This window comes from Nerophis lumbriciformis, linkage group LG04, assembly GCF_033978685.3.
Source record: "Nerophis lumbriciformis linkage group LG04, RoL_Nlum_v2.1, whole genome shotgun sequence".
Taxonomy (NCBI): Eukaryota; Metazoa; Chordata; class Actinopteri; order Syngnathiformes; family Syngnathidae; genus Nerophis; species Nerophis lumbriciformis.
In genome coordinates this window covers 57021348-57036728 of record NC_084551.2, presented here as the reverse complement: position 1 = coordinate 57036728, position 15381 = coordinate 57021348, and the positions used below count along the sequence as shown (strand labels likewise).

At 47.4% G+C, this 15381-nt stretch overlaps 1 protein-coding gene across 4 annotated transcripts in view; it reads left to right on the top strand.

The window, feature by feature from the left end:
* sphk2 (sphingosine kinase 2) overlaps positions 1-13197 on the top strand; it is a 28802-nt gene extending 15605 nt beyond the window's left edge. Inside the window, exons 6-9 of one of the 4 annotated variants that reach the window (XR_012050399.1) lie at positions 806-1027; positions 4032-5454; positions 9194-9329; positions 9525-13197. Coding sequence is in view for 1 of the 4 variants with exons in the window: in XM_061958043.2 (XP_061814027.2) it covers positions 806-1027; positions 4032-5454; positions 9194-9256 (1708 nt within the window). In the remaining 3 variants the exon portion in view is untranslated. Of the gene's footprint in view, positions 1-805; positions 1028-4031; positions 5455-9193 lie in introns of all 4 variants that reach the window. The other 3 variants (XR_012050398.1, XR_012050397.1, XM_061958043.2) reach the window with 3 other exon arrangements.
* Positions 13198-15381: the final 2184 nt, after the last annotated feature.

Genomic DNA, 15381 nt, shown 5'->3' with positions numbered 1-15381 from the left:
TGTTTAAATATCGTCTTAAGACCCACTTTTATTCTTTGGCTTTTAACACTTTTAATCATATTTAGTTTTATATTGTTTTTATATTGGTTTTATATTTATTTATTTTTTGTTTTTATTCAGTCATTGGTGGAGTTAAGGATAATATTTGAACATTTTTTTAAATATTGCTGTGCAGCACTTTGGAAACATTTTTGTTGTTTAAATAAAGTGGATTGCATTGGTTGATTTTGGCAGCACAAGTGGACCAAAGCGGTACTGTTTTGCCAGAAAGCCCACTTTTTCCCACGATGTCTAGCGCACATTTTATTTGTATTTGTTTGCACCATGACTAGGGAAGGTTGTTTGCATTGGTTTATAAAAGTGTATGATCCAATGCAAACAACCTTCCCTAGTCATGGTGCTGCGCTTGGTTTCGTTCAAAGCACGGCAAGTGTTCGTAGAACGAAGTTATCCATGTTGTCCACCAGATGGCGACAAAGCACACAGACTTTTGAAATGACTTGAAGTTTCAATGAGGCTGGGTTTGTACACTCCTGGTCTTTTGGGCAGCAAGACATGGCGCAGCTAATAAACTTTAAAAGTTGTAGCCTCGTTTACATTTGGCATTATGAAACACGAAGAGTGACGGTGTGTCACTTGAAGAAAAAGGCGGGTGAGCACCAAACTGTGTTCATCAGGAAGTGGGAGTGGACCAGAGTGGAACCTTTTCAAGTGGAATGTAGTGACTTTTTTAATGCAGCAGATGTAACAGCGTGTCAGTACAGCTAGTGAGTGTGCCAAACCCTCACCATTGAACTCCTCCTAGGTACGACATGTGCCTGCGGGAGCCTCTGCTGCTGAACTGCTGCTTCCTGCTGTGTCGTGGCGGCGTGCGGCCCATGGACCTGGTCTCCGTGACGACCAGCCCCTCCTCCTCGTCCTCCTCCAACAACAACAACAACAGCCGGGCGGCAGCGCCCAGGAGGGTCTTCTCTTTCTTGTCCGTGGCCTGGGGCTTCGTGTCGGATGTGGACATTGAAAGTGAGAGGTGAGTTTATCCTTTTTACTCACTTTGCTCATTATTGTTTTGCCAACTCATTTCTTTAGTTTTGTGTACAAAAATAACAAACGCCGATTCATTACGTTATTGCAGCCAAAACAAACAGTTACCACTCCACTTCAACTTAAAGACCGCATGAGTCCATTCCAGATTGTTAATAATACATATTTTAGTGTTTGTTCTCTGTTTGACTCATTCCACTTGATCAAACCTTTTCTAACATTCCACACTACTAAATGATACAAGTATGTAGGATTCCCGCTGATATCGCATTTAATTATTGTTACTGTTTATTATTTTATTTGTATTTATTTTTTTAATATATTACACCAATTTAATAAATTATTATTGGGTTTTAAAAATATTTTTTTAATTATTCAATTTGTTTGTTCTTGTGGGGTTTTTTCATTTTATTTTTTTTCCCGTTTTTTTCATTTTGCTAGCTAATTTTTTTCAGCTTTTTATTAAAAAGTATTTTTTAAATGTTTTTTTTGGCATCTAGGTGTGGCCAAACAAATACATTCCCACTCCACTTCAATTTATAGACAGCATGAGTTCATTCCAGATTGTTAATAATACAAATGTTATTGTTTGTTCTGACTCATTTCACTTCTTCTTCTGTCGTGTGTCTTTAGATTTTCAGCTGTGTTGAGGCAAGCCAGGTCAACGTGTCATCATCCAGGTCAATCAGACCTTGTTCGCCATTAGCCAAACTAATGTCTTTACCACGTCTGCAGACCGCAAAAAGCCTACTTGGTTTAGCGTTACTGCAGCTTACCACCACTAAACTCAACGTCATCAAACTCATTTCACTTGATCAAACCTTTTCTAACATTCCACACTACTAAATGATACAAGTATGTAGGATTCCTGCTGATATCGCATTTATTTATTATTATTATTTTTATATATTTTTTTATATTCATTTTTATTTTGTATTTTGTTTTTTAATTATTAATTGTATTAGATTCCGTGTACAAAAATAAGAAACACTAATTGAATAAACTATAATTGGGTTTTAAAAATGTATTTATTTATACATTTGTTAAATTCTTAAATTTGTTTGTTCTTGTGGGGTTTTTTTCAATTTATTTTTCATTTTTTTCATTTTGCTAACTAATTTTTTCAGCTTTTTGTAAAAAAATATTTTTGTAAATATTTTAATATATTTAGCTACTAAATGATACAAGTATGTAGGATTCCTGCTGATATTGTATTTATTTATTTATTGTTATTACTCTTTTTTTTATTTTATGTTTAGATTTTGTTGTTTATGCTAACTAATTGTTTTAGTTTTGTGTACAAAAATAAGAAACGCCAATTTAATACATTGTGACCACTACATGTGGCCAAAACAAACAGTTACCACTCCACTTCAACTTAGACTTAGACATTAGACATAAAGATAACATAAGTCCATTCCAGATTGTTAATAATAAATATGTTAGTGTTTGTTCTCTGTTTGACTCATTTCACTTGATCAAACCTTTTCTAACATTCCACACTACTAAATGATACAAGTATGTAGGATTCCTGCGGATATCGCATTTATTTATTATTATTACTCTTTTTTATTTTATTAATTAAAAAAAAAAAAAAAAAATATTTTGATTTTTTTCCTTACTAATTTTATTAGTTTTCGTGTACAAAAATAAACACCAATTTAATAAATTATTATTATTTTTCTTGTTTGTTTTTTATTCTTTTTATTTTTTTTTCATTGTGCTATTTAATTTTTTCAGCTTTTTGTAAATATTTTTTTGAATACCAAACTTCCAATAGCACTTTTCTTTTTCCCCGTTACAAATATAGAAGCCTTTTTTATTGGCTGGTACCCATATTGATCCGATACGATATCAGCAGGAATCCTACATACTTGTATCATTTAGTAGTGTGGAATATTAGAAAAGGTTTGATCAAGTGAAATGAGTCAAACGGAGAACAAACACTAACATATTTATTAATCTTATTCAACTTGAATGGACTTATGCTGTCTTTAAGTTGAAGTGGAACGATAACTGTGACCACAACTAGTGATCACAAACATTTATTAAATCAGCGTTTTTATTTTTCTACGGCAAATTGAAAAAAATAGATAGGGTTAGCCGTAGATAAATACGTTGTGAAATGAGTTTACGCAGAAATATTTAGTAAATGTTTATTCACATACCTTAATTGTATCTGTAACAGGGCAGTAAAACGGATGATCAAACAAAACAGAAACTGTTGTCATGGACCCACTAGCTGCGCAAGCTAGCTCTCCAATCAGCTAAACAGACTCAATAACTCCACAGTGACGTTTTGGTGAATTTACTGAAGAATCTGTGGAAGTGAAACAATACAAAAAGAATGCCGTTGTAAGTTAATAACACTCGTAAACATGTTAGCATATTAGCTAAAGCTAAAGACGCTAGCTTGATTACCTTAGCGCGTACAAGTATGCATGAAAACACTCCTACAGACATCACACATGGGACGCTTTAGTGAGTATGAATTGTTTTAGTTATATTGTAAAACTCAAAAATGTTGCTTGGAGCGATGAATGAAGAATCCATACGAGTAGAAACGCTATGGACGGCTAGAAGACGGAACTGCACTTCTGCTCCCGGTTCAAAGCTTTAAACAGCAGCACTAGCAACAAACAAACCTAGCACAAACAATAACACACCATTCAAGTGTTTATTGAAAACTATTTCCTTTTATTGCCGTCAGCGAAGTAAAATCCATAAATGAGCTGCATCGGGTTGTAAGCCGTGCGGTTCAAAGCGTAGGAAAAAGCAGCAGTGTATAGCCTGGCATTTACGGTAAATAAAATGTATGCTAATCCACCAATTTGTTGTCTTTTGTCTAAGTAAGAACCGATAAAGAACCAAAGCGTTAGACGGAATCGGAAGAAACTCTCATCCTTAGTCCTCGCTCAGGCTTGAAGTCAGGGGTGTGGCCAAAACCAATCCAGACCTAAAGTACTAAAGTCGCCTTTTTCTCACCGCAGGTACCGCGGCCTGGGCTCGGCTCGTTTCACTCTGGGGACCCTGGTGCGAATCGCCTCCCTGCGCTCCTACAAGGGTCGTCTGTCCTACCTCCCCCCCGCCACCGTGGCATCCTCGCCCGACGCCACGCCCCCGCCGCCGAGGAGGCCCCTGTCGCGCAGCATCACCGAGGGTCTAGAGGGCTTCTGCAAAACTCCCATCCACCGCACCAGCTCCGACATGGGCATCAGCGAGCAGAGGAGTCTGCGGCGGGGTGAAGGAGAGCGGGAGAAAGAAGAGCGGCAGCGAGAGCGAGAGCGGCGGCGGGAGCGAGCCCGGGGAGGCGGCACGGGCGTGGTGAGGGCCAGCAGCCTCATGGAGGACCGGGAAAAGGAGACGGAGATGGAAGAGGAGAGGCTGAGAGGGGACTGCAACATGTCCGCCGGGGACGGAGCCTTGGCACAGATCGAAGATGAAGAGGGAGGAGCAGGGATGGGGGAGGGACTGGTGCCCGCTGAAGAGGCGGATGGCGAGCCAGAAGGTTGCTACACCTACCAAGACGGAGCCTGTGACACCAAGCCAACCCTCAGAAAGAACTCGGCTCCTTCGAGCCAGATCGCCGACACACTGTTCAGTCAGCCGCTCGCACAGGAAGCCGACGCCGGCGCCTCCTACGGGGCGGAGGACATGGACCTGAACGGGAGCTACGCCTACCCTCTCGACGGGACCCGCGAGCGAGCCCTCACCATCTCCTCCCCCTTCCGTCACTCCCCTTTCTCCTACAAGCCGAGAACTGTGGACCACAACAAGAACTCCTCTCGGCCACGCCCCCTCTCGCTCATGCAGCACTCCCACTCCAACTCCCTTCCCCCGAAACTCCCTTCCCTCTCCCTCTCCCTCTCGCCCACGCCGCCGTCGTCGCCTTCCTGCGCGTCCCCGCGCTCCTCGTCCTTCCTCGCCCCGCGCCCGAACACGCCGGGGTCGCCCTCACTGCGAATGCAGTCCTCCACGTTCAACTTCGACATGGCCGAGCCGAACGGCCCCTTCAAGAACCGTCCTTACGTGCCGCTGCCTTCCAACCTGCCCAGGGATGAGCTGCTGCCCCCGCTCGACCAGCCCCTTCCCACACGGGATTGGGTCACCATCGAGGGGGACTTTGTCCTGGTCCTGGCCCTCTATCAGAGCCACCTGGGAGCCGACCTCCACGCCGCTCCCCAGGCCCGCTTTGACGATGGACTGATCCACCTGACCTTTGTGCGGGCGGGCATATCCAGAGCCACCTTACTCCGACTGTTCTTCGCCATGGAGCGAGGAACCCACCACTCTGTCAGCTCGCCGTACGTGAGCCACATCAGCTGTCGGGCCTTCAGGCTGCAGCCCTTGTCCACGCGAGGGACCCTGACTGTGGATGGAGAATTGGTGCCTTACGGGCCGCTGCAGGCGCAGGTCAGCAACGTCTTATTGTTCCCAAACCACCTCAGAACACACTGGACTCTCCAAGTACCAAGGTTCAAATACGGTAGCGTAGCAGGCCGAAATAGTCATTAAAACAAGTGGTTTGAACAGTAACACTGTTGGAATGCAGGAACATAAAAAGCAAAGGTTTTCTGTGAATCGTCACAAGGTTTTCACACACTGTTGCTGGCCCATTCCTCCATGCAGATCTCCTCTAGAGCAGTGTTGTTTTGGGGCTGTCGCTGGGCAACAGGGACGTTCAACTCCCTCAAAAGATGTTCTATGGGGTTGAGATCTGTAGACTGGCTAGGCCACTCCAGGACCTTGAAATGCTTGTTAGGAAGCCACTCCTTGGTCGTGTGTTTGGTATGATTGTCAGCCACCTTTCATCTTCAGTGCCCTTGCTGATGGAAGGAGGTTTTCACTCCACATCTCAGTCTTTCCTTGACACGGACCAGTCGTCCTGGTCCCTTGGCAGAAAAATATGATGTTTCCACCCCCATGCTTCACGTGTTCTTTGGGTGTTCCTTCTCCTTGACTATTTAGCTTTCATCTGACCATGTGACATTCTCCCAATACTCTTCTGGATCTTCCAAATGCTCTCTAGCAAACTTCAGACGGGCCTGGACATGTCTGACACTGCAGGATGTGAGTCTCTGTGTTACTGATGCTAGCCTTTGGTCTCTGCAGGTCATTCACTAGGTCCCCCCGTGGGATTCTGGGATTGTTGTGATCATTTTGAGGCCTCGGGGTGAGATCTTGCGTGGAGCCCCAGGTGGGAAGGAGATTATCAGTGGTCTTGTATGTCTTCCATGGTCTAATAATTGCTCCCACAGTGGATTTCTTCCCACCATTATTGCAGATTGAGTCTTCCCAGCCTGGTGCAGGTCTACAATGTTGTTTCTGTCCTGTGACAGCTCTTTGGTCTTGGCCCTAGTGGACTTTGGAGTGTTTGAGGTAGTGGACAGGTGTCTTTGATACTGACAACCAGGCCAAACATTAATACAGCTAACCAGTGGAGGACAGGAGTTTTTTAAAGAAGAAGTTACATATCACACGTCTTGTTTGTTCGTAGGTGACCAAAGACTTCTTTGACAGAGGAATTTACCAATTAATTCATTAAAAATCCTACAGTGTGACTTCCTGGATTATTTTCCCCCAATCTGTCCCTCATAGTTGAATTGTACTACTATGAACATTACATCATCTTTTTAAGTGGGACAACTTGCACAATTGATGACTGACTATATACTTTTTTCCCCCACTCTATATATATGTAGACCTGGCAGGCCCAAACGTATTGTGAGGGTCTGCTGGGAGCATCTAGCAGTCTCCTGTCAGAGAGAGTTTCAATTCCCACCTCCAGAAGAACTTTGAACATGTCACGGGGGAGGTGCTGGACATTGAGCCCCAGTGGACCATGTTCCGTACCTCTATTGTCAAGGCGCCCGATTGGAGCTGTGGCCGCAAGGTAGTTGGTGCCTGTTGTGGCGGTAATCCTAGAACCCGCTGATGGACACCAGCGGTGAGGGATGCCGTCAAGCTGAAGAAAGAGTCCTATCTGGTCCTTTTGGCTCATAGGACTCCGGAGGCAGCGGACCGGTACCGACAGGCCAAGCGGTGTGTGGCTTCAGCGGTCGCGGAGGCAAAAACTTGGGCATGGGAGGAGTTCGGGGAAGCCATGAAAAATGACTCCCGGACGGCTTCGAAGCGATTCTGGACCAACATCCGCCGCCTCAGGAATGGGAAGCAGTGCACTGTCAAAACCGTGTATGGTGAGGATGGTGTTCTGCTGACCTCTACTGCGGATGTTGTGGATCGATGGAGGGAATACTTCGAAGACCCCCTCAATCTTCCTATGAGGAAGCAGTGCATGGGGAGTCTGTGGTGGGCTCTCCTATTTCTGGGGCTGAGGTTGCCAAAGTAGTTAAAAAGGTGCTCGGTGGCAAGGCCCCGGGGGTAGATGAGTCCGCCCGGAGTTCTTTAAGGTTCTGGATGCTTTGGGGCTGTCTTGGATGACAAGACTCTGCAGCATCGCGTGGACATTGGGAGCGGTAGCTCTGGATTGGCAGACCGGGGTGGTGGTTCCTCTCTTTAAGAAGGGGAACCGGAGGGTGTGTTCCAACTATCGTGGGATCACACTCCTCAGCCTTCCCGGTAAGGTCTATTCAGGTGTACTGGAGAGGAAGCTACGTCGGCTAGTTGAACCTTGGATTCAGGAGGAACAGTGTGGTTTTCGTCCTGGTCGTGGAACTGTAGTCCAGCTCTATACTCTCGGCAGGGTCCTTGAGGGTGCTTGGGAGTTTGCACAACCAGTCTACATGTGCTTTGTGGACTTGGAGAAGGCATTCGACCTGTAGGGAGTGCCCAGATAGTATGGGGTATCGGACTGTCTGATTGTGGCGGTCCGCTCCCTGTATGATCAGTGTCAGAGCTTTGTCCGCGTTGCCGGCAGTAAGGCCGGCAGTAAGTCGGACACGTTTCCAGTGAGGGTTGGACTCCGCCAAGGCTGCCCTTTTTCACCAATTCTGTTCATAACTTTTATGGACAGAATCTCTAGGTGCAGTCAGGGTGTTGAGTGGATCCTGTCTGGTGGCTGCAGGATTAGGTCTCTGCTTTTTGCAGATGATGTGGTCTTGATGGCGTCATCTGGCCAGGATCTTCAGCTCTCACTGGATCGGTTCGCAGCCGAGTGTGAAGTGACTGGGATGAGAATCAGCACCTCCAAGTCCGAGTCCATGGTTCTCGCCCGGAAAAGGGTGGAGTGCCATCTCCGGGTTGGGGAGGAGACCCTGCCCCAAGTGGAGAAGTTAAAGTACCTCAGAGTCTTGTTCACGAGTGAGGGAAGAGTGGATGGTGAGATCGACAGGTGGATCAGTGCGGCGTTTTCAGTAATGCGGACGCTGTATCGATCCGTCGTGGTGAAGAAGGAGCTGAGTCGGAAGGCAAAGCTCTCAATTTACCGGTCGATCTACGTTCCCATCCTCACCTATGGTCATGAGCTTTGGGTTATGACCGAAAGGACAAGATCACGGGTACAAGCGGCTGAAATTAGTTTCCTCTGCCGGGTGGCGGGGCTCTCCCTTAGAGATAGGGTGAGGAGCTCTGTCATCCGGGAGGACCTCAGAGTAAAGCCGCTGCTCCTCCACATGGAGAGGAGCCAGATGAGGTGTTTCGGGCATCTGGTCAGGATGCCACCCGAACACCTCCCTCGGGAGGTGTTTAGGACACGTCCAACTGGCAGGAGGCCACGGGGAAGACCCAGGACACGTTGGGAGGACTGTCTCTCGGCTGGCCTGGGAACGCCTCAGGATCCCCCGGCAGGAGCTGGACGAAGTGACTGGGAAGAGGGAAGTCCGGGCTTTCCCGCGACCCAACCTCGGATAAGCGGAAGAAGATGGATGGATGGATGAATGTGGTCGAGGTTTCTGTGGTTTATCCGTTATACAGTGCTCAATACCGAGGTCGAGCGGAATATACGTTAGGTCAGGAAAAAACACAAGGGGCTATTTCATCCCTACAAGCCGGTTTCGCAGGTTTCTGTGCTCTTCAGGGGATTTATGTGTATGTATACTTATGTGTATACATACATATACATAATATCAAAGAAAATACAAATAGGAATAAACACATGTATTTATAAAATGTACAAAATATTTCCATTGAATATATTTTAAAAAAGTACTGAAGGGAGTGATCTGAAGTTCAATTATCATGTTTTTCTTTGCAGGTTCACCCTTCCTTGGCCCGCCTCATCGTGGGCGACTCTGGCGTGCAGATCACCAGGTTCTGACTCTCAGCTGGGGAAGAAGTTCTGACTCTCAGCTGGGGAAGAAGTTCTGACTGTCAGCTGAGGAAGAAGGGAAGTTCTGACTGTCGGCTGGGGAAGTAGTTCTGACTGTCAGCTGGGGAAGAAGGGAGGTTCTGTTTGTCAGCTGAGGAAGAAGGGAAGTGCTGACTGTCGGCTGGGGAAGAAGTTCTGACTGTCAGCTGAGGAAGAAGGGAAGTTCTGACTGTCGGCTGGGGAAGTAGTTCTGACTGTCAGCTGGGGAAGAAGGGAGGTTCTGACTGTCAGCTGAGGAAGAAGGGAAGTTCTGACTGTCGGCTGGGGAAGAAGTTCTGACTGTCAGCTGGGGAATAAGGGAGGTTCTGACTGTAAGCTGGGGAAGAAGTTCTGACTGTCAGCTGAGGAAGAAGGGAAGTTCTGACTGTCGGCTGGGGAAGAAGTTCTGACTGTCAGCTGAGGAAGAAGGGAAGTTCTGACTATCGGCTGGGGAAGAAGTTCCGACTGTCAGCCGGGGAATAAGGGAGGTTCTGACTGTCAGCTGAGGAAGAAGGGAAGTTCTGACTGTCCGCTGAGGAAGAAGGGAAGTTCTGACTGTCGGCTGGGGAAGAAGTTCTGACTGTCAGCTGGGGAAGAAAGGAGGTTCTGACTGTCAGCTGGGGAAGAAGGGAAGTTCTGACTGTCGGCTGGGGAAGAAGTTCTGACTGTCAGCTGAGGAAGAAGGGAAGTTCTGACTGCAAGCTGGGGAAGAAGTTCTGACTGTCAGCTGGGGAAGAAGGGAAGTTCTGACTGTCAGCTGAGGAAGAAGTTCTGACTGTCAGCTGGGGAAGAAGGGAAGTTCTGACTCTCAGGTGGGGGGAGGTTCTGACTGTCAGCTGGGGAGGAAGGGAGGTTGAAGAAGGGCGGGTCTTGAGCCAGCCAGGCCTGGCCGGAGCAGGAAGTGACAATGATTGCACAAGACAAGCTCTACCACACGTGACGCCAATGAAAGGCAAGAGTGTACATGCTCACACTCACCTTTGACCTTTGGCTAGGAGACGCCCACCTTGACCAATCTCCACACTCACCTTTGACCTTTGGCTAGGAGACGCCCACCTTGACCAATCTCACACTTTCACCTTCCTTTACTCTTTGCCATTCTTCATCCAAACATCTTCTGCTTGCATGGAGGTGGAACAAAATGTCCTTTAAAAAAAAAAAAAAAAAAAAAAGTTTTTTAAAAATCGATTCTTGAAAACGATTCGATTCAGAATCAAGTCAACTTGATGAAAAGGGATGGTCACGATGGAATGAAAGTTCCACAAGAGGTGACAGGTGAGAAAGAACTAAGGTCTTTTCAAATGGATTCTTACAAATGTCAAACTTTTTATTTCTTATCGATTTGTGAAAAGTAGGATTCGATTCTTAAACGTTTCCCGATTCCAACTGACCTTGACAATATTGACGATTATAATGATATTGCATTGAGATGGCCTAAAATGTCTTAAAAAAAAAAAGATTCTTATAAAAAAAATGAAGATAAAATAAATGTTTTCTATCGATTTTTGATCATGATGAATGGATTTAGAATCAAGACGAGCAAGAATCACAATTTGGATGTGAGTCAATGTTCTTGAGAACTATTTGAAATGTGGACAGAACTCTTTTCCACTTTGCATCAGTCCATCCTAGGTGAGCAAAGTGTTTCTGGGTGTTGTTGATAAATTCTTGTGCACCCCTGCGAGGTCACCAAACCATTCAATCTTATTCCTGCTTGACCATTTTTTATTCAGAATCCATTCCCCATTCAAACCCACTCTCACAATAATAATAATAATAATAATAATTACCATGAAATTGCATTGAGGTGGCCTAAAAACGGATTTAAAAAAATATATTTTTACAAGAAAATCATGTTTTTTTCGAATAGATTTTGGAAAATGACGACCAGATTTAGAATTGTGATGAGTAAGAATGGAAAGGATTTTTTGTGTGTAGGTTTCGTTTTTTATTGGCTAATTGTGTGAGTCTGTCATGTTTGTGTCCCACAACTACATGTTTGTGTAGCACAACTACATGTTTGTGTAGCACAACTACATGTTTTGGTAGCACAACTACATGTTGGTGTAGTACAACTACATGTTGGTGTAGCACAACTACATGTTTGTGTAGCACAACTACATGTTTGTGTAGCACAACTACATGTTTGTGTAGCACAACTACATGTTGGTGTAGCACAACTACATGTTGGTGTAGCACAGTCTAAGTAGGGAGATAAATATACTCCAAATTCTACAAAAGCAGTGAAGTTGTCAGGTTGTGTAAATGGTAAATAAAAAGAGAATACAACAAATCCTTTTCAACTTATATTCAATTGAATAAACTGCAAAGACAAGATATTTCATGTTCACACTCAGAAACTTAATTTTTTTTGCAACATGTGCAGAATGTGGCTTGGCATCGTCTTGCTGAAATAAGCAGGGGCGTCCATGATAACAATTAAGCATTAAGGGTGCCTTCACAGATGTGTAAGTTACCCATGCCTTGGCCACTAATACACCCCCATACCATCACACATGCTGCCTTTTGCACTTTCACCCTAGAACAATCCGGATGGTTCTTTTCCTCTTTGGTCCGGAGGACACGACGTCCACAGTTTTCAAAAACAATTTGAAATGTGGACCCGTCAGACCACAGAACACTTTTCCACTTTGCATCAGTCCATCTTAGAGCGAACAACTGTATTTAGTGACAGTGGTTTTCTGAAGTGTTCCTGAGCCCATGTGGTGATATCCTTTACACACTGATGTCGCCTTTTGATGCAGTACCGCCTGAGGGATCCAAGGTGTGTAATATCAAGGCTTACGTGCAGTGATTTCTCCAGATTCTCTGAACCTTTTGATGATTTTACGGAGCTTAGATGGTGAAATCCCTAAATTCCTTGCAATAGCTGCTTGAGAAATGTTGTTCTTAAACAATTTGCTCAGGCGTTTGTTGACAAAGTGGTGACTCTCGCCCCGTCCTTGTTTGTGAATGACTGAGCATTTCATGGAAGCTGCTTTTATACCCAATCATGGCACCCACCTGTTCCCAATTAGCCTGTTCACCTGTGGGATGTTCCAAATAAGTCTTTGACGAGCATTTCTCAACTTGCTCACTCTTTTCTGCCACTTGTGCCAGCTTTTTTCAAACATGTTGCAGGCATCAAATTCCATCCATCCATCCATCTTTTTCCGCTTATCCGAGGTCGGGTCACGGGGGCAGCAGCCTAAGCAGGGAAGCCCAGACTTCCCTCTCTCCAGCCACTTCGTCCAGCTCCTCCCGGGGGATCCCGAGGCGTTCCCAGGCCAGCCGGGAGACATAGTCTTCCCAACGTGTCCTGGGTCTTCCCCGTGGCCTCCTACCGGTCGGACGTGCCCTAAACACCTCCCGAGGGAGGCGATCAGGTGGTATCCTGACCAGATGCCCGAACCACCTCATCTGGCTCCTCTCCATGTGGAGGAGCAGCGGCTTTACTTTGAGCTCCTCCCGGATGACAGAGCTTCTCACCCTATCTCTAAGGGAGAGCCCTGCCACCTGGCGGAGAAAACTCATTTGGGCCGCTTGTACCCGTGATCTTGTCCTTTCGGTCATAACCCAAAGCTCATGACCATAGGTGAGGATGGGAACGTAGATCGACCGCTAAATTGAGAGCTTTGCCTTCCGGCTCAGCTCCTTCTTCACCACAACAGATCGATACAGCGTCCGCATTACTGAAGACGCCGCACCGATCCGCCTGTCGATCTCACGATCCACTCTTCCCTCACTCGTGAACAAGACTCCGAGGTACTTGAACTCCTCCACTTGGGGCAAGATCTCCTCCCCAACCCGAAGATGGCATTCCACCCTTTTCCGGGCGAGAACCATGGACTCGGACTTGGAGGTGCTGATTCCCATCCCAGTCGCTTCACACTCGGCTGCGAACCGATCCAGCAAGAGCTGAAGATCCTGGCCAGAAGAAGCCATCAGGACCACATCATCTGCAAAAAGCAGAGACCTAATCCTGCAGCCACCAAACCGGATCCCCTCAACGCCTTGACTGCGCCTAGAAATTCTGTCCATAAAAGTTATGAACAGAATCGGTGACAAAGGGCAGCCTTGGCGGAGTCCAACCCTCACTGGAAACGTGTTCGACTTACTGCCGGCAATGCGGACCAAACTCTGACACTGATCATACAGGGAGCGGACCGCCAAAATCAGACAGTCCGATACCCCATACTCTCTGAGCACTCCCCACAGGACTTCCCGAGGGACACGGTCGAATGCCTTCTCCAAGTCCACAAAGCACAGGTAGACTGGTTGGGCAAACTCCCATGCACCCTCAAGAACCCTGCCGAGAGTATAGAGCCGGTCCACAGTTCCACGACCAGGACGAAAACCACACTGTTCCTCCTGAATCCGAGGTTTGACTATCCGGCGTAGCCTCCTCTCCATTACACCTGAATAGACCTTACCAGGAAGGCTGAGGAGTGTGATCCCACGATAGTTAGAACACACCCTCCGGTTCCCCTTCTTAAAGAGAGGAACCACCACCCCGGTCTGCCGATCCAGAAGTACCGCCCCCGATGCTGCAGAGTCTTGTCAACCAAGACAGCCCCACAGCATCCAGAGCCTTAAGGAACTCCGGGCGGCTCTCATCCACCCCCGGGACCTTGCCACCAAGGAGCTTTTTAACTACCTCAGCAACCTCAGCCCCAGACATAGAAAAGCCCACCACAGATTCCCCAGGCACTGCTTCCTCATAGGAAGACGTGTTGGTGGGATTGAGGAGGTCTTCGAAGTATTCCCTCCACCGATCCACAACATCCGCAGTAGAGGTCAGCAGAACACCATCCTCACCATACATGGTGTTGATAGTGCACTGCTTCCCCTTCCTGAGGCGGCGGATGGTGGTCCAGAATCGCTTCGAAGCCGTCCGGAAGTCGTTTTCCATGGCTTCCCCGAACTCCTCCCATGTCCGAGTTTTTTCCTCCGCACACCGCTTGGCCTGTCGGTACCTGTCCGCTGCCTCAGGAGTCCTATGAGCCAAAAGAACCCGATAGGACTCCTTCTTCAGCTTGACGGCATCCCTCACCGCCGGTGTCCACCAACGGGTTCTAGGATTACCGCCACGACAGGCACCAACTACCTTGCGGCCACAGCTCCAATCAGCTGCCTCGACAATAGAGGCGCGGAACATGGTCCACTCGGACTCAATGTCCAGCACCTCCCTCGTGACATGTTCAAAGTTCTTCCGGAGGTGGGAATTGAAACTCTCTCTGACAGGAGACTCTGCCAGACAATGCGTTTGGGCCTGCCAGGTCTGTCCGGCATCCTCCGCCACCATCGCAGCCAACTCACCACCAGGTGGTGATCGGTTGAAAGCTCCGCCCCTCTCTTCACCCGAGTGTCCAAAACATGAGGCCGCAAATCCGATGACACAACTACAAAGTCGATCATGGAACTGCGGCCTAGGGTGTCCTGGTGCCAAGTGCACATATAGACACCCTTATGTTCGAACATGGTGTTCATTATGGACAATCTGTGACGGGCACAAAAGTCCAATAACAAAACACCACTCGGGTTCAGATCCGGGCGGCCATTCTTCCCAATCACGCCTCTCCAGGTTTCACTGTCGCTGCCAACATGAGCATTGAAGTCCCCCAGTAGAACGAGGGAATCACCCGGGGGAGCACTCTCAAGTACTCCCTCGAGTGAATCCAAAAAGGGTGGGTACTCTGAGCTGCCGTTTGGCGCGTAAGCGCAAACCACTGTCAGGACCCGTCCCCCTACCCGAAGGCGGAGGGAAGCTACCCTCTCGTCCACCGGGTTGAACTCCAACGTGCAGGCTCTGAGCCGGGGGGCAACAAGAATTGCCACCCCAGCCCGTCGCCTCTCATTGCCGGCAACGCCAGAGTGGAAGAGAGTCCAGCCCCTCTCAAGAGAACTGGTTCCAGAGCCCTTGCTGTGCGTCGAAGTGAGTCCGACTATATCTAGCCGGAACTTCTCCACCTCACGCACTAGCTCAGGCTCCTTCCCCCCCGGGGGGGGGTATAGCTTCTGTAGCCAAAGATCGGACCGCCAAGTGCCCTGCCCTCGGCTCCCGCCCAGCTCACACTGCACCCGACCTCTATGGC